This window comes from Corylus avellana, chromosome ca1 (genome assembly GCF_901000735.1).
Source record: "Corylus avellana chromosome ca1, CavTom2PMs-1.0".
Taxonomy (NCBI): Eukaryota; Viridiplantae; Streptophyta; class Magnoliopsida; order Fagales; family Betulaceae; genus Corylus; species Corylus avellana.
The window spans coordinates 18,389,710-18,405,248 of NC_081541.1; the positions used below are offsets into that span (position 1 = coordinate 18,389,710).

Here is a 15,539-nt window from a genome sequence, read left to right on the forward strand (position 1 = left end):
AAAAAAAAAAAAAAAAAACTGTCAAAATTTATTAAAAAACAAATCCATAGGGATTAACAAAACTACAAAATTAGACGATAAGTCCCAAAAAGAGTAGTTAAGTGATTTGCATAATTAGAAAAGAAATACCTGTTGTGAGCTTTGGATGTTTTATGAATTTAGTTTTTACATGCACTAAATTAATTTATTGAAAAACACATGAAGTCGTTTCCAAAATATCAAGTAAGGATTTATATATATATATAACATTTGACTAGTAGTCTATATATATATATATATATATATATATAATTTTTGCCTACTATAAGAAATTAATATAGAAAAATGAACCAAAAAAAAAATTATAAAAACATTAATCAATGTAAGAATCTTTTGTTAAAAAAAAAAAAAAAAAAGGGAAAAATGAAAAATTAGTTATCGTAGTTTACCTGATTTACAATTAACTCAGTATGGTATCAAAATGAATTTAAAGGTCCCCGAAGTATGCTAAAAAAAAAATTCAGTTCTTACAGTCAAATTTCGTCCACTAATTTAACAGATTCAGTTAGTGTGACACTGATTTAAATATGACAAGTATCAAAATTTTATTAGTTTTAGCGTTTCATGTTATCATAATCTGTTAAGTCAGTAAACGAACTTTGATTATAGGGACTAAATTATTTTTTTGGCATACCTTAAGGATCTTTGAGTTTATTTTGATATTACAAAGAGTTAATTGTAAATCAAGTAAACCACAATGACTAATTTTGCATTTTTTCAAAAAAAAAAAATGATTAAATATTTTTGACCCCTATGACTTAACGACTTTATTTTGACCCACCTGAATTTCAATTAATATCACAATAATACTCGGCTTATTGATTAAAACGGAGTTACCACTCTCGTTCAAAAAATTGAACGAAGTCTATATCAGCACAAAATTAATTTTTTCTACGGTAAAAGATTGAAGTTAGTAATAGCACTGTAGTGGGCGTAAACGGCTGAAAATGAAAATTAAAGTGGGAACTCGATCCAATGGTGCAGAAAATCGCGTCGAACAAAACCCGAACCTACAGAAAGTGCGTTGAGCAAAAGCCGAGCCTACAGTTGGCATGGACGGCTGAAAATGAAGCGAAAAATTAAAGCAACCACTTGATCCAACGGCGTAAAATTGCGTTGAACAAGAGGTTAGACTACAGTTGGCCGTCCAGGCGATCCCTCCCTCCAAACCATACCTATATAAACACTTTTTACCACTCTATTTTCTCTACTCACTGTACACTCGCTCTCTGTTTGTCTCTCTCTCTCTGTTTCTCGCTCTCTTTCTGTTTCTTGCTCTCTCTGCGATCAAACCAATCTCGCTCCGTGTCTCTCTGCGATCCAAGGGATGTGGATGCCGAGATCTAGAGGTTCCTCTCTCCGTTCCGTTATCCTTGCTGCAGGATCTACGGATTCTCTGGAACAATACTTTCAAAAAATTAATTCTCGGGAAAACGTAAGAAATTTGAATTTTTCTTTTCTTTTTTTGGGTTTTGTTTTGAAATTAGGGTTTCGTTTTGAAATTAGGGTTTCACATAAATTCTGATCATTTGCTCTAGTTTCTGAATCATGTTTTTGTTTAGGGTTTCTGATCCAATTTTTTTTGTTATTGACAACAGTTGGATAGGTTCGTCCCCAATCGGTCGGCCACGGACTTTGACATGCTCACCCAGAGGAAGAGAAAAGGCAAAGGCAAAGAGAACCACGGTGCCATCTCTCCCGCCAGAGAGGCCTATCGGGACAAACTTGCTGAGGCCTGCAACATGAACAGAAGGATATTGGCGTTCAAGAACAAGTCCTCCACACCAGTCGACCCATTCCCGCAGGACTTGCTTTCATCGCCTACCAAGCCCTTGCGACGCATTCCTCAGGTATAATTGCTTAAAACTGGTCTTCAGATTTGGACTTGAATTGATGTGTTAAACAGTATAGTGTTTGGAAGAATTGGACGGTTTGGATTTTCAAATATGAAAAATATTTCAACATTAGGCCATTTGAAAAGTTAACTCATTAGGGAAGCCTTTGCTCTTTTGGTTTTGTTTTCTGTTTTTTATTGTGGGTATCTGTACTTCCTCATCGTGGTGCTTGTGAATTTATGGTTGGTTTTCAAGGCCAAAATGAATAAGTATTGCATTGGTATGCTTCATCCATCAGAACTAGAAATACTTGTTTTGGTTATGAATTTCCTGCTCAACATTAATTCTGTATAAATAAACTGTTAACTTGTTGTATGTCTGCATGGTAACTATGTATCTAAAAGATGGGTACCTGATAAGACCTAGACTTATTGCCCTTTAGGTTTTCTTTTTGCTTTGTTCTTTTGGATCTTGTGAATCTATGACTCATTTTTAGGTCCCATTTTCTAAAATTTCCACTTGTTGGTTGACTTTGGAGTATGTGAGTTTTTAATTTAAACCTTTTAGTCACGAAAAAAATTCAATTAAAGTTCTACTGAACTTCCATATCATTTCGTTTGAGCTCAGCTGAATTTCTATAATGAGCAATGGGAACTTTTCAAATTTTTACCTCCTAAATTGTCCTATTATGATTCAGGGTCTAGCTAATGATATAATCTTTCCAAATATTTTGATAGGTCTGAGGCAATGGCTCTTGTTTATGCCATAATATTTGTATTCCATGTTTGGTTGTGTGTACCTATAAAGCATGGGTTTTCCCGTTGATGGAATGGGTCAATTTCGTTTTGTTTGCTTGAGTACGACCTTGTTCAAATTGCTATGATGTTAACTTTTTTTTAGAACATTGGATAAATATTTTGAAGGATTTAATCTTGTGTGTTTTCCAAATCATCTTGTGTACTAACTTTTCCAATCTAATTGGACAGAGACCGGAGAGGATGTTAGATGCGGTTGAAATGGTGGATGACTTCAACTTGAATTTATTAGACTGGGGTAGCACCAATGTCCTTGCCATTGCTCTTGCAAACACTGTATGGCTCTGGGATGCATCTAATTGTTCTAACTCAGAACTTGTGACAATTGATGATGAAGACGGCCCTGTAACAAGTGTCAATTGGGCTCCTGATGGCCGCCAAATCGCCATCGGCTTAAATAATTCCCATGTCCAGCTGTGGGATTCTTTTGCTAAGAGACAGGTCCTCACCTTAAAAAATAAAAACCTAATTAATTGTTCTTCGTTTTCTTTTGAGAATATATAGAATTGATCATTTATTTTTTATTTTTTTGTTAATGCAGATAAGAAAATTCAAAGACGATCACACACAAAGAGTTGGTTCGTTGGCTTGGAACAATCACATCCTTACATCAGGGGGAATGGATGGTAAAATCATCAACAGGGATGTGAGGGCGAAATCCCCCACTGTCAAAACCTACATGGGACACCAACTGGAGGTCTGTGGACTAAAATGGTCAGACTCAGGCCGGCGATTGGCTAGTGGAGGGAGTGATAATCTTGTCTATATATGGGATAGGTCTTTGGCCTCTTCTAGTGCTCGAAGACAATGGCTTCACAAGCTTGAGGATCACACAGCTCCAGTCAGGGCCCTTGCTTGGTGTCCATTCCAGAGTAGTTTACTAGTCTCTGGTGGAGGTTTGGGTGATGAGTGCATCAAATTCTGGGACACCTCCACGGGAGCGTGCGAGAACTCAGTTGACACGGGGTCGGAGGTGTGTGCTTTGCTATGGAACACGAATGAGGAAGAATTACTCAGCTCTCATGGTTATGATGAGTATCAGCTCACTCTTTGGAAATACCCATCGATGAAGAAGTTGGCAAAGCTCACTGGACATCACTCCAGCGTCCTTTACATGGCACAGGTACCAAGTCTACCTTGTAATTGGTTTTTATGTAAAGAATGTTTGTTGTTGTGTTGTTGATTTGGATTATTTCTAACTTTGTTTGGATTATATATGTTCAGAGTCCTAATGGTTGCACAGTGGCATCTGCGGCAGGGGATGAGGCCCTGGTACTTTGGAATGTGTTTGGGACCCCAGGGGTGAGGAAACCTGCAACAAAGCCGTTTGCTCTGGCAAGTTGCATCCGATGAAGATCCTTAGCAAGTGGTCAAAGTGTTTTTGACTTGCTTGGAAGAAGAGAAAATAGTAGCACGATGAATATGAATATACGTAGAGTAGAGTAGATAGATGATACAAATTTATAGTCACACTCACACGGATGTATAGTTTATAGGGTCAATTCTTTTGCCTTTTGTATTCACTAATTCATTGCTTCATTCAAATTTTGAAGTATTAATTTCTTTGAAATGTAAATTCTGTCTATTTCTCATCATGTAGCTTGTGTGAACATCTCTTCCAATTCCCATAGTCTCTATAACTATCACTCTTCTTTTTTATGCGTCAAAATGGTGTTTCGTCTAGGAAATTCAAAGTATTTTTCATTTGTTGTGTAAAAAATAAGAACACTGAAATTTTCATGAATCTCTCGATGTAAAATAAGGAATTATGGTATGTGTTTTTTTTTTAATATATTTTTTTTTATATCTGGTAGATAAGATATAAATATGAAACTGAAATACTGCATTTATATCATATTGTTCAAAAAAGAGGATACTAGGCAAGTTAAAATTACCAAAATATCCTTATTATCCAATTTTCACCTGTGTATTTTTAAAACTAAATTCATGCAATCCTACAAGTATAAATACATCCGGCATTATTTCACGTGAAAAGACAATCACCAAGCCCTTTGCTTCCAAAATTTTCCAATTATTTTTTTAACAACCAACTACCAGTGGTAAGGGTGGCAATTCGTGTTCATGTGTTAGTTTCGGGTCGTGTTAATGCATGAGTATAAGATTATATAAGTCAACACTAACCTGACCCATTTAATTACCCCTCAACCCTAATCATCTAATTTTTTATTGGATTTGTTTCGGGTTAGCATGAGTAAGACTATATTAGTAAACTATAACCTAATTTTTTTAATTAAACAGACTCTAACCTTTAATTTCGTGTCGAATTCGTGTTCGGTTTGCAGGTCATATCAAAAATTGCCAGTCCGGTCCGTGAGGCTATTTCAAAATCTTTTAAAAAAAAATTAAATCCTCCTTCAAATAACGTTTGACCAACCCAAAAACAAGATATTAAAAAACATAAATCAAATCATCTCCATTATTCGTTTATAGCATGAAACCAAAAAAGAAAAAAGAACAACTTGAACTTAAAACCGGATGGACCTGTGGCGGGGCTGTATCTCTATTTAATATTTATGGGTCATGAAAAATCATGATTGGTTAATCAATTACCTCCATTTTCATTGATTGTTTAAAATAATTATCCCCATTAAAGTTTATTTTCTAATAAATCAGGATGGAAAATAATTCATTTATTTATAGAATGGCTAGAAGCAAATTGCCTGATTGAAATCTCAATGTCTCCCGTTGCTGCTCGACCTTTGGCTGTTCAACCTATATCCATGCACTGCTTTCCAGAACAGAAGATATACCTTATACTATTTATCCCTATATGAACTCTTCATAATGGATCAGTTTCAGTAACTTCAATTTGTTTTGCATCTCATATATAACATCACCACCAGTTACAAACCAATGAGTGACTAACACTTGGGCTTATAAAAATTCCAATTGCACCTAGCATCTGAGCCGAAATTAGCAAAAATAAAAATTGCTCACATTCTTGACAAACAATCTCAGGGCAGATGAAACGAAGATGAAAATTGGTAAAATTGCTCATATTCTTCAAAACCAAACAGTGGACAAATGAACAATTCTGAGATTTGATGTCCTGTTGCATCCATTTCAAATCGGCTTGCTTTCAAAAGTATATTAGGTTTAGCTACTTTTTTTTTTTCCCAAAAAGAGTTGGAGAGTTCAAAGAAACATAAAAGATGCATTAATCTACGACTTTCCTCAAAGAAATACAGAAAGGCATAGAGAGAGAAAATAGGAGAGAGCGAGCGGAAGTGAGAGAAACCGAAGACAGAGAGAGAGAGAGAGAGAGAGAGGGAGATTCTTACCTGGGAGTGTTGGTGGTGGTGAACCCCTGTTTTTCTATGATTGATTTTGTAGTAGATGAGGGATTTTAGGGGTGAGATCTGGTTGGGTGCATTTGGTAATTTTCTTTTTAAGATGAGGTGTGAACCTTTTATTGGATGGCACAAAATGGTAGGACCCAATAAAATTATTTTCTTCTGTATTTATGTTTTACCAAAGAAATACTCTAATATTCACTTTCTTCATATAAAGAAAATGAACGGCATTTTCAAAGGATAGCTCAATCGGTTGTAGACCACGCTTAATGAAGCAAAGATCACTAGTTCGAATTCACCTCCCTTTACTCTTGTGTGAACATGTAAAAAAAAAAAATGAACGGCATAATCACTTGCGGACAGACTTGAACTCCGTTCGAATAAATTCGATACCAAAATTAAACCAATAAACTCGATCCAAAAATTAAACCTTTAGGTGTGACACAAAGAACACTCAAAATTTTAATATGAATCACAATTTTACTCTTAATCTTCTTGTTTTTGTTCTAACAATTTCTCAATGAAGAAAATTAGTCCCAGTACTCTAGGTTTTGTTTGGTATTGGCTTTTGGCCTTTTGCCTTTGGTTGGCCTTTTTCTTGTAACAAAATTTAATTGACGTGAGAAAATGTAAAAATGGTCCGTATGAAAAAGTGAAGAAAAAAAAAATGTCGCTTTGTAGTGATTTTTTTTATTTATTTGAATATTATTAAAATATGATTGATGGGATGTAAAAAAGTAATAATGTTTGATGTTGAATTTTAGATAAATAGTACGATGTTATTTTTTTGCCATTGCCAAACATAGCCCTAAATTCATTTCTCACACTCATAAATAAATCCATCCAATTGACTCATTTTGGGACTATGAAATGACAAGGCAGGACTTGTTACACACGTTAAGTTGTTAATACCCAACTAATCTTTCAATGCAAGCAATCTTGTTCTTCAACCTACATCAAGCAATGTAGCATAGTTTTGGAATTTTGATTTTGTTCAAATAATTTACTCCCATATTGATTTGTAGTTCTTGAATGAACTATTAATATTAATGTTATCAAGACCAAACTATAAAATTTTCAATTCTTAATAGCTGAATGAGGAATTTGGTCGACTGAAGGAATGGAGGGCAACTGATCCATCGAGGGTTCCTCAAGGGGGCTAACCAACACAGGCTCAAATCAGTCCAATAATGTTATTTCCACAACAGCAAGAGAACATAACTAGATTACGAAACATCCAATATTCCCTTTGCCTAAACTGGATTTTAAGCTCGATATTGTCAACACCTTCCTAGTTTAAAGAGAGGGAGGGAGGGTGGCCATGATTTTTAGGTAAAATTATTAAATTGATCCTTGAGGTTTAAATTGATGCCTAAGGTACACAAATTATCTTTAAAAAGCTATTGAATGATCTACTATGGTATTTTGCTATATCGACACTAGCCATTTCACCAATTAATTATAAAATCTTTGCTTTTTAGTTTTAGGTTTTGCCTAAACAATTAATTCGGTCTCTACTAGGAGCTTAAGACTAGTGAACAGGGACGGAACTGAAAGTTCAGGTTTGCGAGAACAAAATTAATGTTCGGTTTGTTTTGACGTAAAATATTTTTCGTCATAAAATGTTTTCAAGGAAATCATTTTTTAGGAAAATATTTTTTCTGCCCAACACATTTTTCGGTGTTTAGTGTGTCCTGAAAATCATAAATATTTTTTTTATATATATATTTTTATTCAATCATATTAACATATAAAAACTAATTTTTTTTCCACAACATAAAAATATTAACGTAAAAAAATTAAACAAATTAACCTAAAAATTTGAATTCTAGGGGTGGTTTGATAGTGATCTGGCGTGCTCAAGGATGGCTTGGCGATGGTTCGATAATGCCCCGACTATGGTCAGGTGAAGGACTAGTGGTGGCTCGACTGTGGTCTAGTGGAGGTCCGACAGAGGCCCAATGGTGGTGGCCCGAGGGTGGTTCAATGGTGGCCTAGGGGTGGTCTAATGGTGGTCTAGCTGTGGTTCCATGGTAGTTTGGCGGTTTGAGAAGGAAAAACTCAAACTCAAAAAATGGTTTACGAAATTTAAAAATGAAAATTATTGTCTGAAAACTAAAGAAGTTTTTTTGGTCAAAGAGAAAATATTTTTCATTTGACTATTATTTTTTGTTGCACCAAATACTGAGAAATATAAAAATTATTTTTCAAAAAATATTTTATGCCAAAACAAACGGTGAGCGTAAAGAAAAACTTTTTAAAAGTAAAAAATTAATTTAAAATAAATTTGTATAAATATTTTCTAGGCACGGGTGAATGCACTAATTTTCTTTTTCTTGTTCTTTTTTTAAGATATTGTAAGAGTTTTTACACTAAATTGTAACGTTGGCAACTGGGATTTATTCTTTCATTTTTTTTTTGTATTCTTTTCTTTTGAATAATCCAACATTACTTGTTCCATGGTTATGACTTTTTGGGTAGTAGATATAATGGGTAATTGTATTTTACATTGCATTTATAATATTTTTTTTTTTGGCAAAATTCACTTAACCCTCTCAAACTACTACCCCAATAACAATTTACCCCATAAACTATCAATTACGACAATTTATCCCCCAAACTATCAAAACAATGACAATGTACCTTCCAAAGCTAGCAAAATGACAAAATTACCCCTATAGAATTTTTAATAAGACAAAAATACCCTTAAAATTTTGAAAAAAAAAATTAAAAATTAAAAATTAGTATTTTTATTTTTATTTTAGTAAGGGTAATTTCGTCATTTTTTAAAAATTTTGGGTACATTGTCTTTGTTTTGGTAGTTTGGGAGGTAAATTGTCTCAATTGATAGTTTGAGAGTAGATTATCATTGAGGTGGTAGTTTAAGAGGATTAAATGGATTTTACCCTATTTTTAAAAAAAATTTACTGTACACACATATAACACCACAGGAATTCAGAGGTAGTGTTTGTTTGTCTAATTGTCTTTATTTTGTTTGTTTTTAAAATAAATATATTAACAATCAATTTAAAACATAAATGAGTTTTTATTTATTATTATATCAGGTTAATATAAAAATTCAACTGTGGCCTTAAATTGCCTTTTAGGACGGAGTTTCCTTACAAAATAATGAAGTGATCATTACAAGGCCGTTGGTTCGACGACCAGAGGCACTATGATAACCAAGTCAATAAAATACTAATTTAGAGAAAGAGAGAGTGAAGCCCCATACGGCCTTTAAAGGAGGAGCAACACCTGCAAAAGTAGAAAGAAAGAAAGAAAAAAAAAAAAAAAAAAGGAAAACTTCACTAACGATTTCCAAATTTTTACCCGTTTTGAAATATCCCTCTGAACTTCAAAATCTCTCAATTTAGTCTCCTGAACTTTCAATTGCTCTCAATTTGGACCATTCCGTTAATTTTAGCCGTTAAAAATTCAAAAAAATACCAAAATATCCCTGATTTTTGTTTTTTTTTTTTTAAATAAAAAAACGATTTAGAAGTTGGAATTTTATACAAAAGTCAGGGGTATAAACGTCATGTGACTTTTAAAATCTGACGGATGGGTTCAAATTGAAAGCAATTGAAAGTTCAGGGAACTAAATTAAGAAATTTTGAAGTTCAGGGGATATTTCAAAACGGGTGAAAGTTTGAGGATCTTTAGTGAAGTTTCAAAAAAATAAAAAAAGTTGTCATTAAAAGGACGCTGATCAAATGCACTTCCATGCATAAATCAGTAAAAGTCATAACAATTTTTATTTTAACAATTTTTTACTGATTTACTGATTTACTAATCAGTAAATCAGTAAAAAAATACACTCTCAAAATTTATTAAAAAACATATCCATAAGGATTAAAAAAAACTACAAGTAGATTCTGAATGTTCTTTTTGGATTTTTAACCTACAAAATTATAAAAACATTAATAAATGTGAGAATCTTTTGTTAAAAAAAAATTGGTTAAATATTTTTGACCCCCGTGGCTTGACGACTTTATTTTAACTTACTTGAGTTTCAATTTGTGTCACAATGGTGTCCCGCTTATTTATTAAAATGGAGTTAACACTCCTGTCCAAAAAATTGATGGAAGTCAATGTCAGCTCAATAAAAAAATGACATGTGGCAATGAATAGTATTAAAAATTTTAAAAATATTAAATAACTAAAAAACTAAACAATTAAAAAAATAAAAAATAAAAGTAAAATAAATAAATAAATAAACAAGAAGCAATGAGTGGTCAAGTCACCCAATGGCCAGCAAGGGGGTGGCCGAACCACCCCCCAAAGCCCTTGGGGTGGCTCGGCCACCTTCATAGGGCTTGAGAGTGGTTTCAGACATCCCATACGGCTGGTCTATGGTGGCCGAACCACCCACATAGTTCTTATGGTGGCCGAGCCACCCCCATTTGACCTCGGGGTGATTTCGGCCAACCCCAAGGGCCACCTCCTTACTCGCCATGGGATGTCTCCTGCCACTCCTTTCTTCTTCTTCTATTTTTTTTTTAAAAATAATTTTTTTAGTGTTTTAGTTATTAATTTTTTTTTTTAATTTTAATATTACTCATTGTCACGTGTCAATTTTTTATTGGAATAATGTGGACTTCTATCAATTTTTTAGACAGAAGTGCTAACTTTGTTTTAATTAACAAGCGGTTTACTATTTGAGATACGAATTAAAACTCAGATAGAAAAAATTAAAATGGTTAAACCTCGTATGATCGAACTTATTCAACCCAAAAATAAATTTACTATTTATCCACAACAAAGATTGAAGTTAGTAATAACACTGTAGTGGGCGTGGACAGCCGAAAATGAAAATTAAAGCGGGAATTCAATCAAGAAGCGCAGATAATCGCGTCGAAAAAAAGCCCAACCTACAGTTCATGCGTCGAACAAAACTCGAGCCTATGGAAAGCGCGTCCTATTTGGCTATTTTTCCACCGTAAATATTGAAGTTAGTAATAGCACTGTACTGGGCGTAGACGGCTGAAAATGAAAATTGAAGCGGGAACTCGATCCAACGGTGTACAAAATCGCGTCGAACAAAAGCCAAGCATATGGAAAGCGCGTCGTGCAAAAGCCCAGCCTACAGTTGGCATGGACGGCTGAAAATGAAGCGTAAAATTAACGCAACCACTTGATCCAACGGCGTAAAAAATTGCGTCGAACAAGAGCCTAGACTACAGTTGGCTGTCCAGGCGATCCCTCCCTCCAAACCATACCTATATAAACGCTTTTGACCACTCTATTTTCTCTACTCACTGTACACTCTCTCTCTCTGTTTCTCGCTCTCTCTCTCTCTCTCTCTGTTTCATGCTCTCTCTGCGATCAAACCAATCTCGCTCCGTGTCTCTCTGCGATCCAAGGGATGTGGATGCCGAGATCTAGAGGTTCCTCTCTCCGTTCCGTTATCCTTGCTGCAGGATCTACGGATTCTCTGGAACAATACTATCAAAAAATTAATTCTCGGGAAAACGTAAGAAATTTGAATTTTTCTTTTTCTTTTTTTGGGTTTTGTTTTGAAATTAGGGTTTCGTTTTGAAATTAGGGTTTCACATAAATTCTGATCATTTGCTCTAGTTTCTGAATCATTTTTTTGTTTAGGGTTTCTGATCCAATTTTTTTTTGTTCTTGACAACAGTTGGATAGGTTCGTCCCCAATCGGTCGGCCACGGACTTTGACATGCTCACCCAGAGGAAGAGAAAAGGCAAAGGCAAAGAGAACCACGGTGCCATCTCTCCCGCCAGAGAGGCCTATCGGGACAAACTTGCTGAGGCCTGCAACATGAACAGAAGGATATTGGCGTTCAAGAACAAGTCCTCCACACCAGTCGACCCATTCCCGCAGGACTTGCTTTCATCGCCTACCAAGCCCTTGCGACGCATTCCTCAGGTATAATTGCTTAAAACTGGTCTTCAGATTTGGACTTGAATTGATATGTTAAACAGTATAGTGTTTGGAAGAATTGGACGGTTTGGATTTTCAAATATGAAAAATATTTTAACATTAGGCCATTTGAAAAGTTAACTCATTAGGGAAGCCTTTGCTCTTTTGGTTTTGTTTTCTGTTTTTTATTGTGGGTATCTGTACTTCTCATCGTGGTGCTTGTGAATTTATGGTTGGTTTTCAAGGCCAAAATGAATAAGTATTGCATTGGTATGCTTCATCCATCAGAACTAGAAATACTTGTTTTGGTTATGAATTTCTTGCTCAACATTAATTCTGTATAAATAAACTGTTAACTTGTTGTATGTCTGCATGGTAACTATGTATCTAAAAGATAGGGTACCTGATAAGACCTAGACGTATTGCTCTTTTGGTTTTCTTTTTGCTTTGTTCTTTTGGGTCTTGTGAATCTATGGCTCATTTTCAGGTCCCATTTTCTAAATTTCCAATTGTTGGTTGACTTTGGAGTATGTGAGTTTTTAATTTAAACCTTTTAGTCACGAAAAAAATTCAATTAAAGTTCTACTGAACTTCCATATCATTTTGTTTGAGCTCAGCTGAATTTCTATAATGAGAAATGGGAACTTTTCAAATTTTTAACTCCTAAATTGTCCTATTATGATTCAGGGTCTAGCTAAAGGTATAATCTTTCCAAATATTTTGATAGGTCTGAGGCAATGGCTCTTGTTTATGCCATAATATTTGTATTCCATGTTTGGTTGTGTGTATGTATAAAGCATGGGTTTTCCCGTTGATGGAATGGGTCGATTTCGTTTTGTTTGCTTGAGTACGACCTTGTCCAAATTGCTATGATGTTAACTTTTTTTTAGAACATTGGATAAATATTTTGAAGGATTTAATCTTGTGTGTTTTCCAAATCATCTTGTGTACTAACTTTTCTAATCTAATTGGACAGAGACCAGAGAGGATGTTAGATGCGGTTGAAATGGTGGATGACTTCCACTTGAATTTATTAGACTGGGGTAGCAGCAATGTCCTTGCCATTGCTCTTGGAAACACTGTATGGCTCTGGGATGCATCTAATTGTTCTAGCTCAGAACTTGTGACAATTGATGATGAAGACGGCCCTGTAACAAGTGTCAATTGGGCTCCTGATGGCCGCCAAATCGCCATTGGCTTAAATAATTCCCATGTCCAGCTGTGGGATTCTTTTGCTAAGAGACAGGTCCTCACCTTAAAAAATAAAAACCTAATTAATTGTTCTTCGTTTTCTTTTGAATATGTAGAATTTACTTATCAAAAAAAAAAAGAATATGTAGAATTGATCATTTATTTTTTATTTTTTTGTTAATGCAGATAAGAACATTCAAAGACGATCACACACAAAGAGTTGGTTCGTTGGCTTGGAACAATCACATCCTTACATCAGGCGGAATGGATGGTAAAATCATCAATAGGGATGTTAGGGCGAAATCCCCCACTGTTAAAACCTACATGGGACACCAACTGGAGGTCTGTGGACTAAAATGGTCGGACTCCGGCCGGCGATTGGCTAGTGGAGGGAGTGATAATCTTGTCTATATATGGGATAGGTCTTTTGCCTCTTCTAGTGCTCGAAGACAATGGCTTCACAAGCTTGAGGATCACACAGCTCCAGTCAGGGCCCTTGCTTGGTGTCCATTCCAGAGTAGTTTACTAGTCTCTGGTGGAGGTTTGGGTGATGAGTGCATCAAATTCTGGGACACCTCCACGGGAGCGTGCGAGAACTCAGTTGACACGGGGTCGGAGGTGTGTGCTTTGCTATGGAACACGAATGAGGAAGAATTGCTCAGCTCTCATGGTTATGATGAGTATCAGCTCACTCTTTGGAAATACCCATCGATGAAGAAGTTGGCAAAGCTCACTGGACATCACTCCAGCGTCCTTTACATGGCACAGGTACCAAGTCTACCTTGTAATTGGTTTTTATGTAAAGAATGTTTGTTGTTGTGTTGTTGATTTGGATTATCTCTAACTTGGTTTGGATTATATATGTTCAGAGTCCTAATGGTTGCACAGTGGCATCTGCGGCAGGGGATGAAGCTCTGGTACTTTGGAATGTGTTTGGGACCCCAGGGGTGAGGAAACCTGCAACAAAGCCGTTTGCTCTAGCAAGTTGCATCCGATGAAGATCCTTAGCAAGTGGTCAAAGTGTTTTTGACTTGCTTTGAAGAAGAGAAAATAGTAGCACGATGAATATGAATATACGTAGAGTAGAGTAGATAGATGATACAAATTTATAGTCACACTCACACGGATGTATAGTTTATAGGGTCAATTCTTTTGCATTTTGTATTCACTAATTCATTGCTTCATTCAATTTTTGAAGTATTAATTTCTTTGAAATGTAAATTCTGTCTATATTTTTCTCGTCATGTAGTTTGTGGTAACATCTCTTCCAATTCGCATAGTCTCTATAACTATCATCTTCAATTTTATGCGTCAAAATAGTGTTTCAATCGAACTCATATGGTGTTTAAAGCTATGTAAGACAAACCTTGTGTCTAGGAAATCCAAGTATTTTTCATTTGTTGTGCAAAAGACCACAGTTATGATAAGTAATAAAAAATAAGAACACCGAAATTTTCATGATTCCCTCAATGTGAAATAAGAAATTATTGTGTGTGTGTGTGTGTGTGTTTTTTTTTTTTTAATATATATATTTTTATCTGATAGATAAGATGTAAATAAGAAACTGAAATACTGCATTCTTGTCATATTGTTCAAAAAAGAGATGCTAAATCACTGTTAGGTTACTTGGTAAGTGAAAATTACCAAAATATCCTTATTATCCAATTTTCACCTATATATTTTCAACACTAAAATCTTGCAATCCTACAAGTTTAAATACATTCGACCCTACTAAAACAATCAGCACGCCTTTGTATGTTTGGCATTATTTCATGTGAAAAAACCCCTAAAATTCTCATGAGTCTAAGTTTAACAGCCAACTATTTTTAATGCATGAATATAAAATTATATATGTCAACACTAACCTGATTCATTTAATTAAATGGGTCGAATTCGTAAGTCATGTCAAAAATTGCTAGCCATTATGTTACTTGTTGGGTCGATGCTTGAGTATAAGACTATATTAGTGAACTCTAACCTAATTCATTTAATTAAATAGGTTAGATTCTTTAATTCTAATCCATTAATTTCGTGTCGAGCTTGTGTCAGGTTTGCGGGTCATATCAAAAATTATCAGCCCGGTCCATCAGGCTATTTCAAAATCTTTTAAAATTTTTTAATCCTCCTTCAAATAACATCTGACCAACCCAAAAACAAGATATTAAAAAACATAAATCAAATCATCTCCATTATTCGGTTATATCATGAAACCAAAAAAAAAGAAAAAGAAAAAAAAGAACAACTTGAATTTAAAACCGAATGGGCCTGTGGGCCTGTGGCGGGAACCGTCTCTCTATTTATATGTCATGAAAAATCATGATTTTTTAATCTTTTATCTCCATTTTCATCTCACCTCTTGAGAGCCTTCTCGAAGGATCTAGAATCTCTATGGCCGATGGGCCTTGCTTTGGGCTCATTGGGCTTGTTAATTTTTCATGGCCTTTTTAAGCACACTCATTCA

At 34.9% G+C, this 15,539-nt stretch overlaps 2 protein-coding genes across 2 annotated transcripts; both read left to right on the forward strand.

The window, feature by feature from the left end:
- The first annotated feature begins 1,278 nt into the window (after positions 1-1,278).
- Positions 1,279-4,266, forward strand: LOC132163169 (cell division cycle 20.2, cofactor of APC complex-like). The gene is made up of 5 exons (XM_059573359.1): positions 1,279-1,474; positions 1,638-1,889; positions 2,861-3,130; positions 3,231-3,812; positions 3,914-4,266. The coding sequence occupies exons 1-5, from the start codon at positions 1,367-1,369 to the stop codon at positions 4,040-4,042; spliced, it is 1,341 nt and encodes a 446-aa protein (XP_059429342.1). The 5' UTR covers positions 1,279-1,366; the 3' UTR covers positions 4,043-4,266.
- A 7,013-nt stretch (positions 4,267-11,279) lies between these two features.
- On the forward strand, positions 11,280-14,304 carry LOC132190749 (cell division cycle 20.2, cofactor of APC complex-like). The gene is made up of 5 exons (XM_059605803.1): positions 11,280-11,476; positions 11,642-11,893; positions 12,864-13,133; positions 13,265-13,846; positions 13,948-14,304. The coding sequence occupies exons 1-5, from the start codon at positions 11,369-11,371 to the stop codon at positions 14,074-14,076; spliced, it is 1,341 nt and encodes a 446-aa protein (XP_059461786.1). The 5' UTR covers positions 11,280-11,368; the 3' UTR covers positions 14,077-14,304.
- The last annotated feature ends 1,235 nt before the right edge of the window (positions 14,305-15,539 follow it).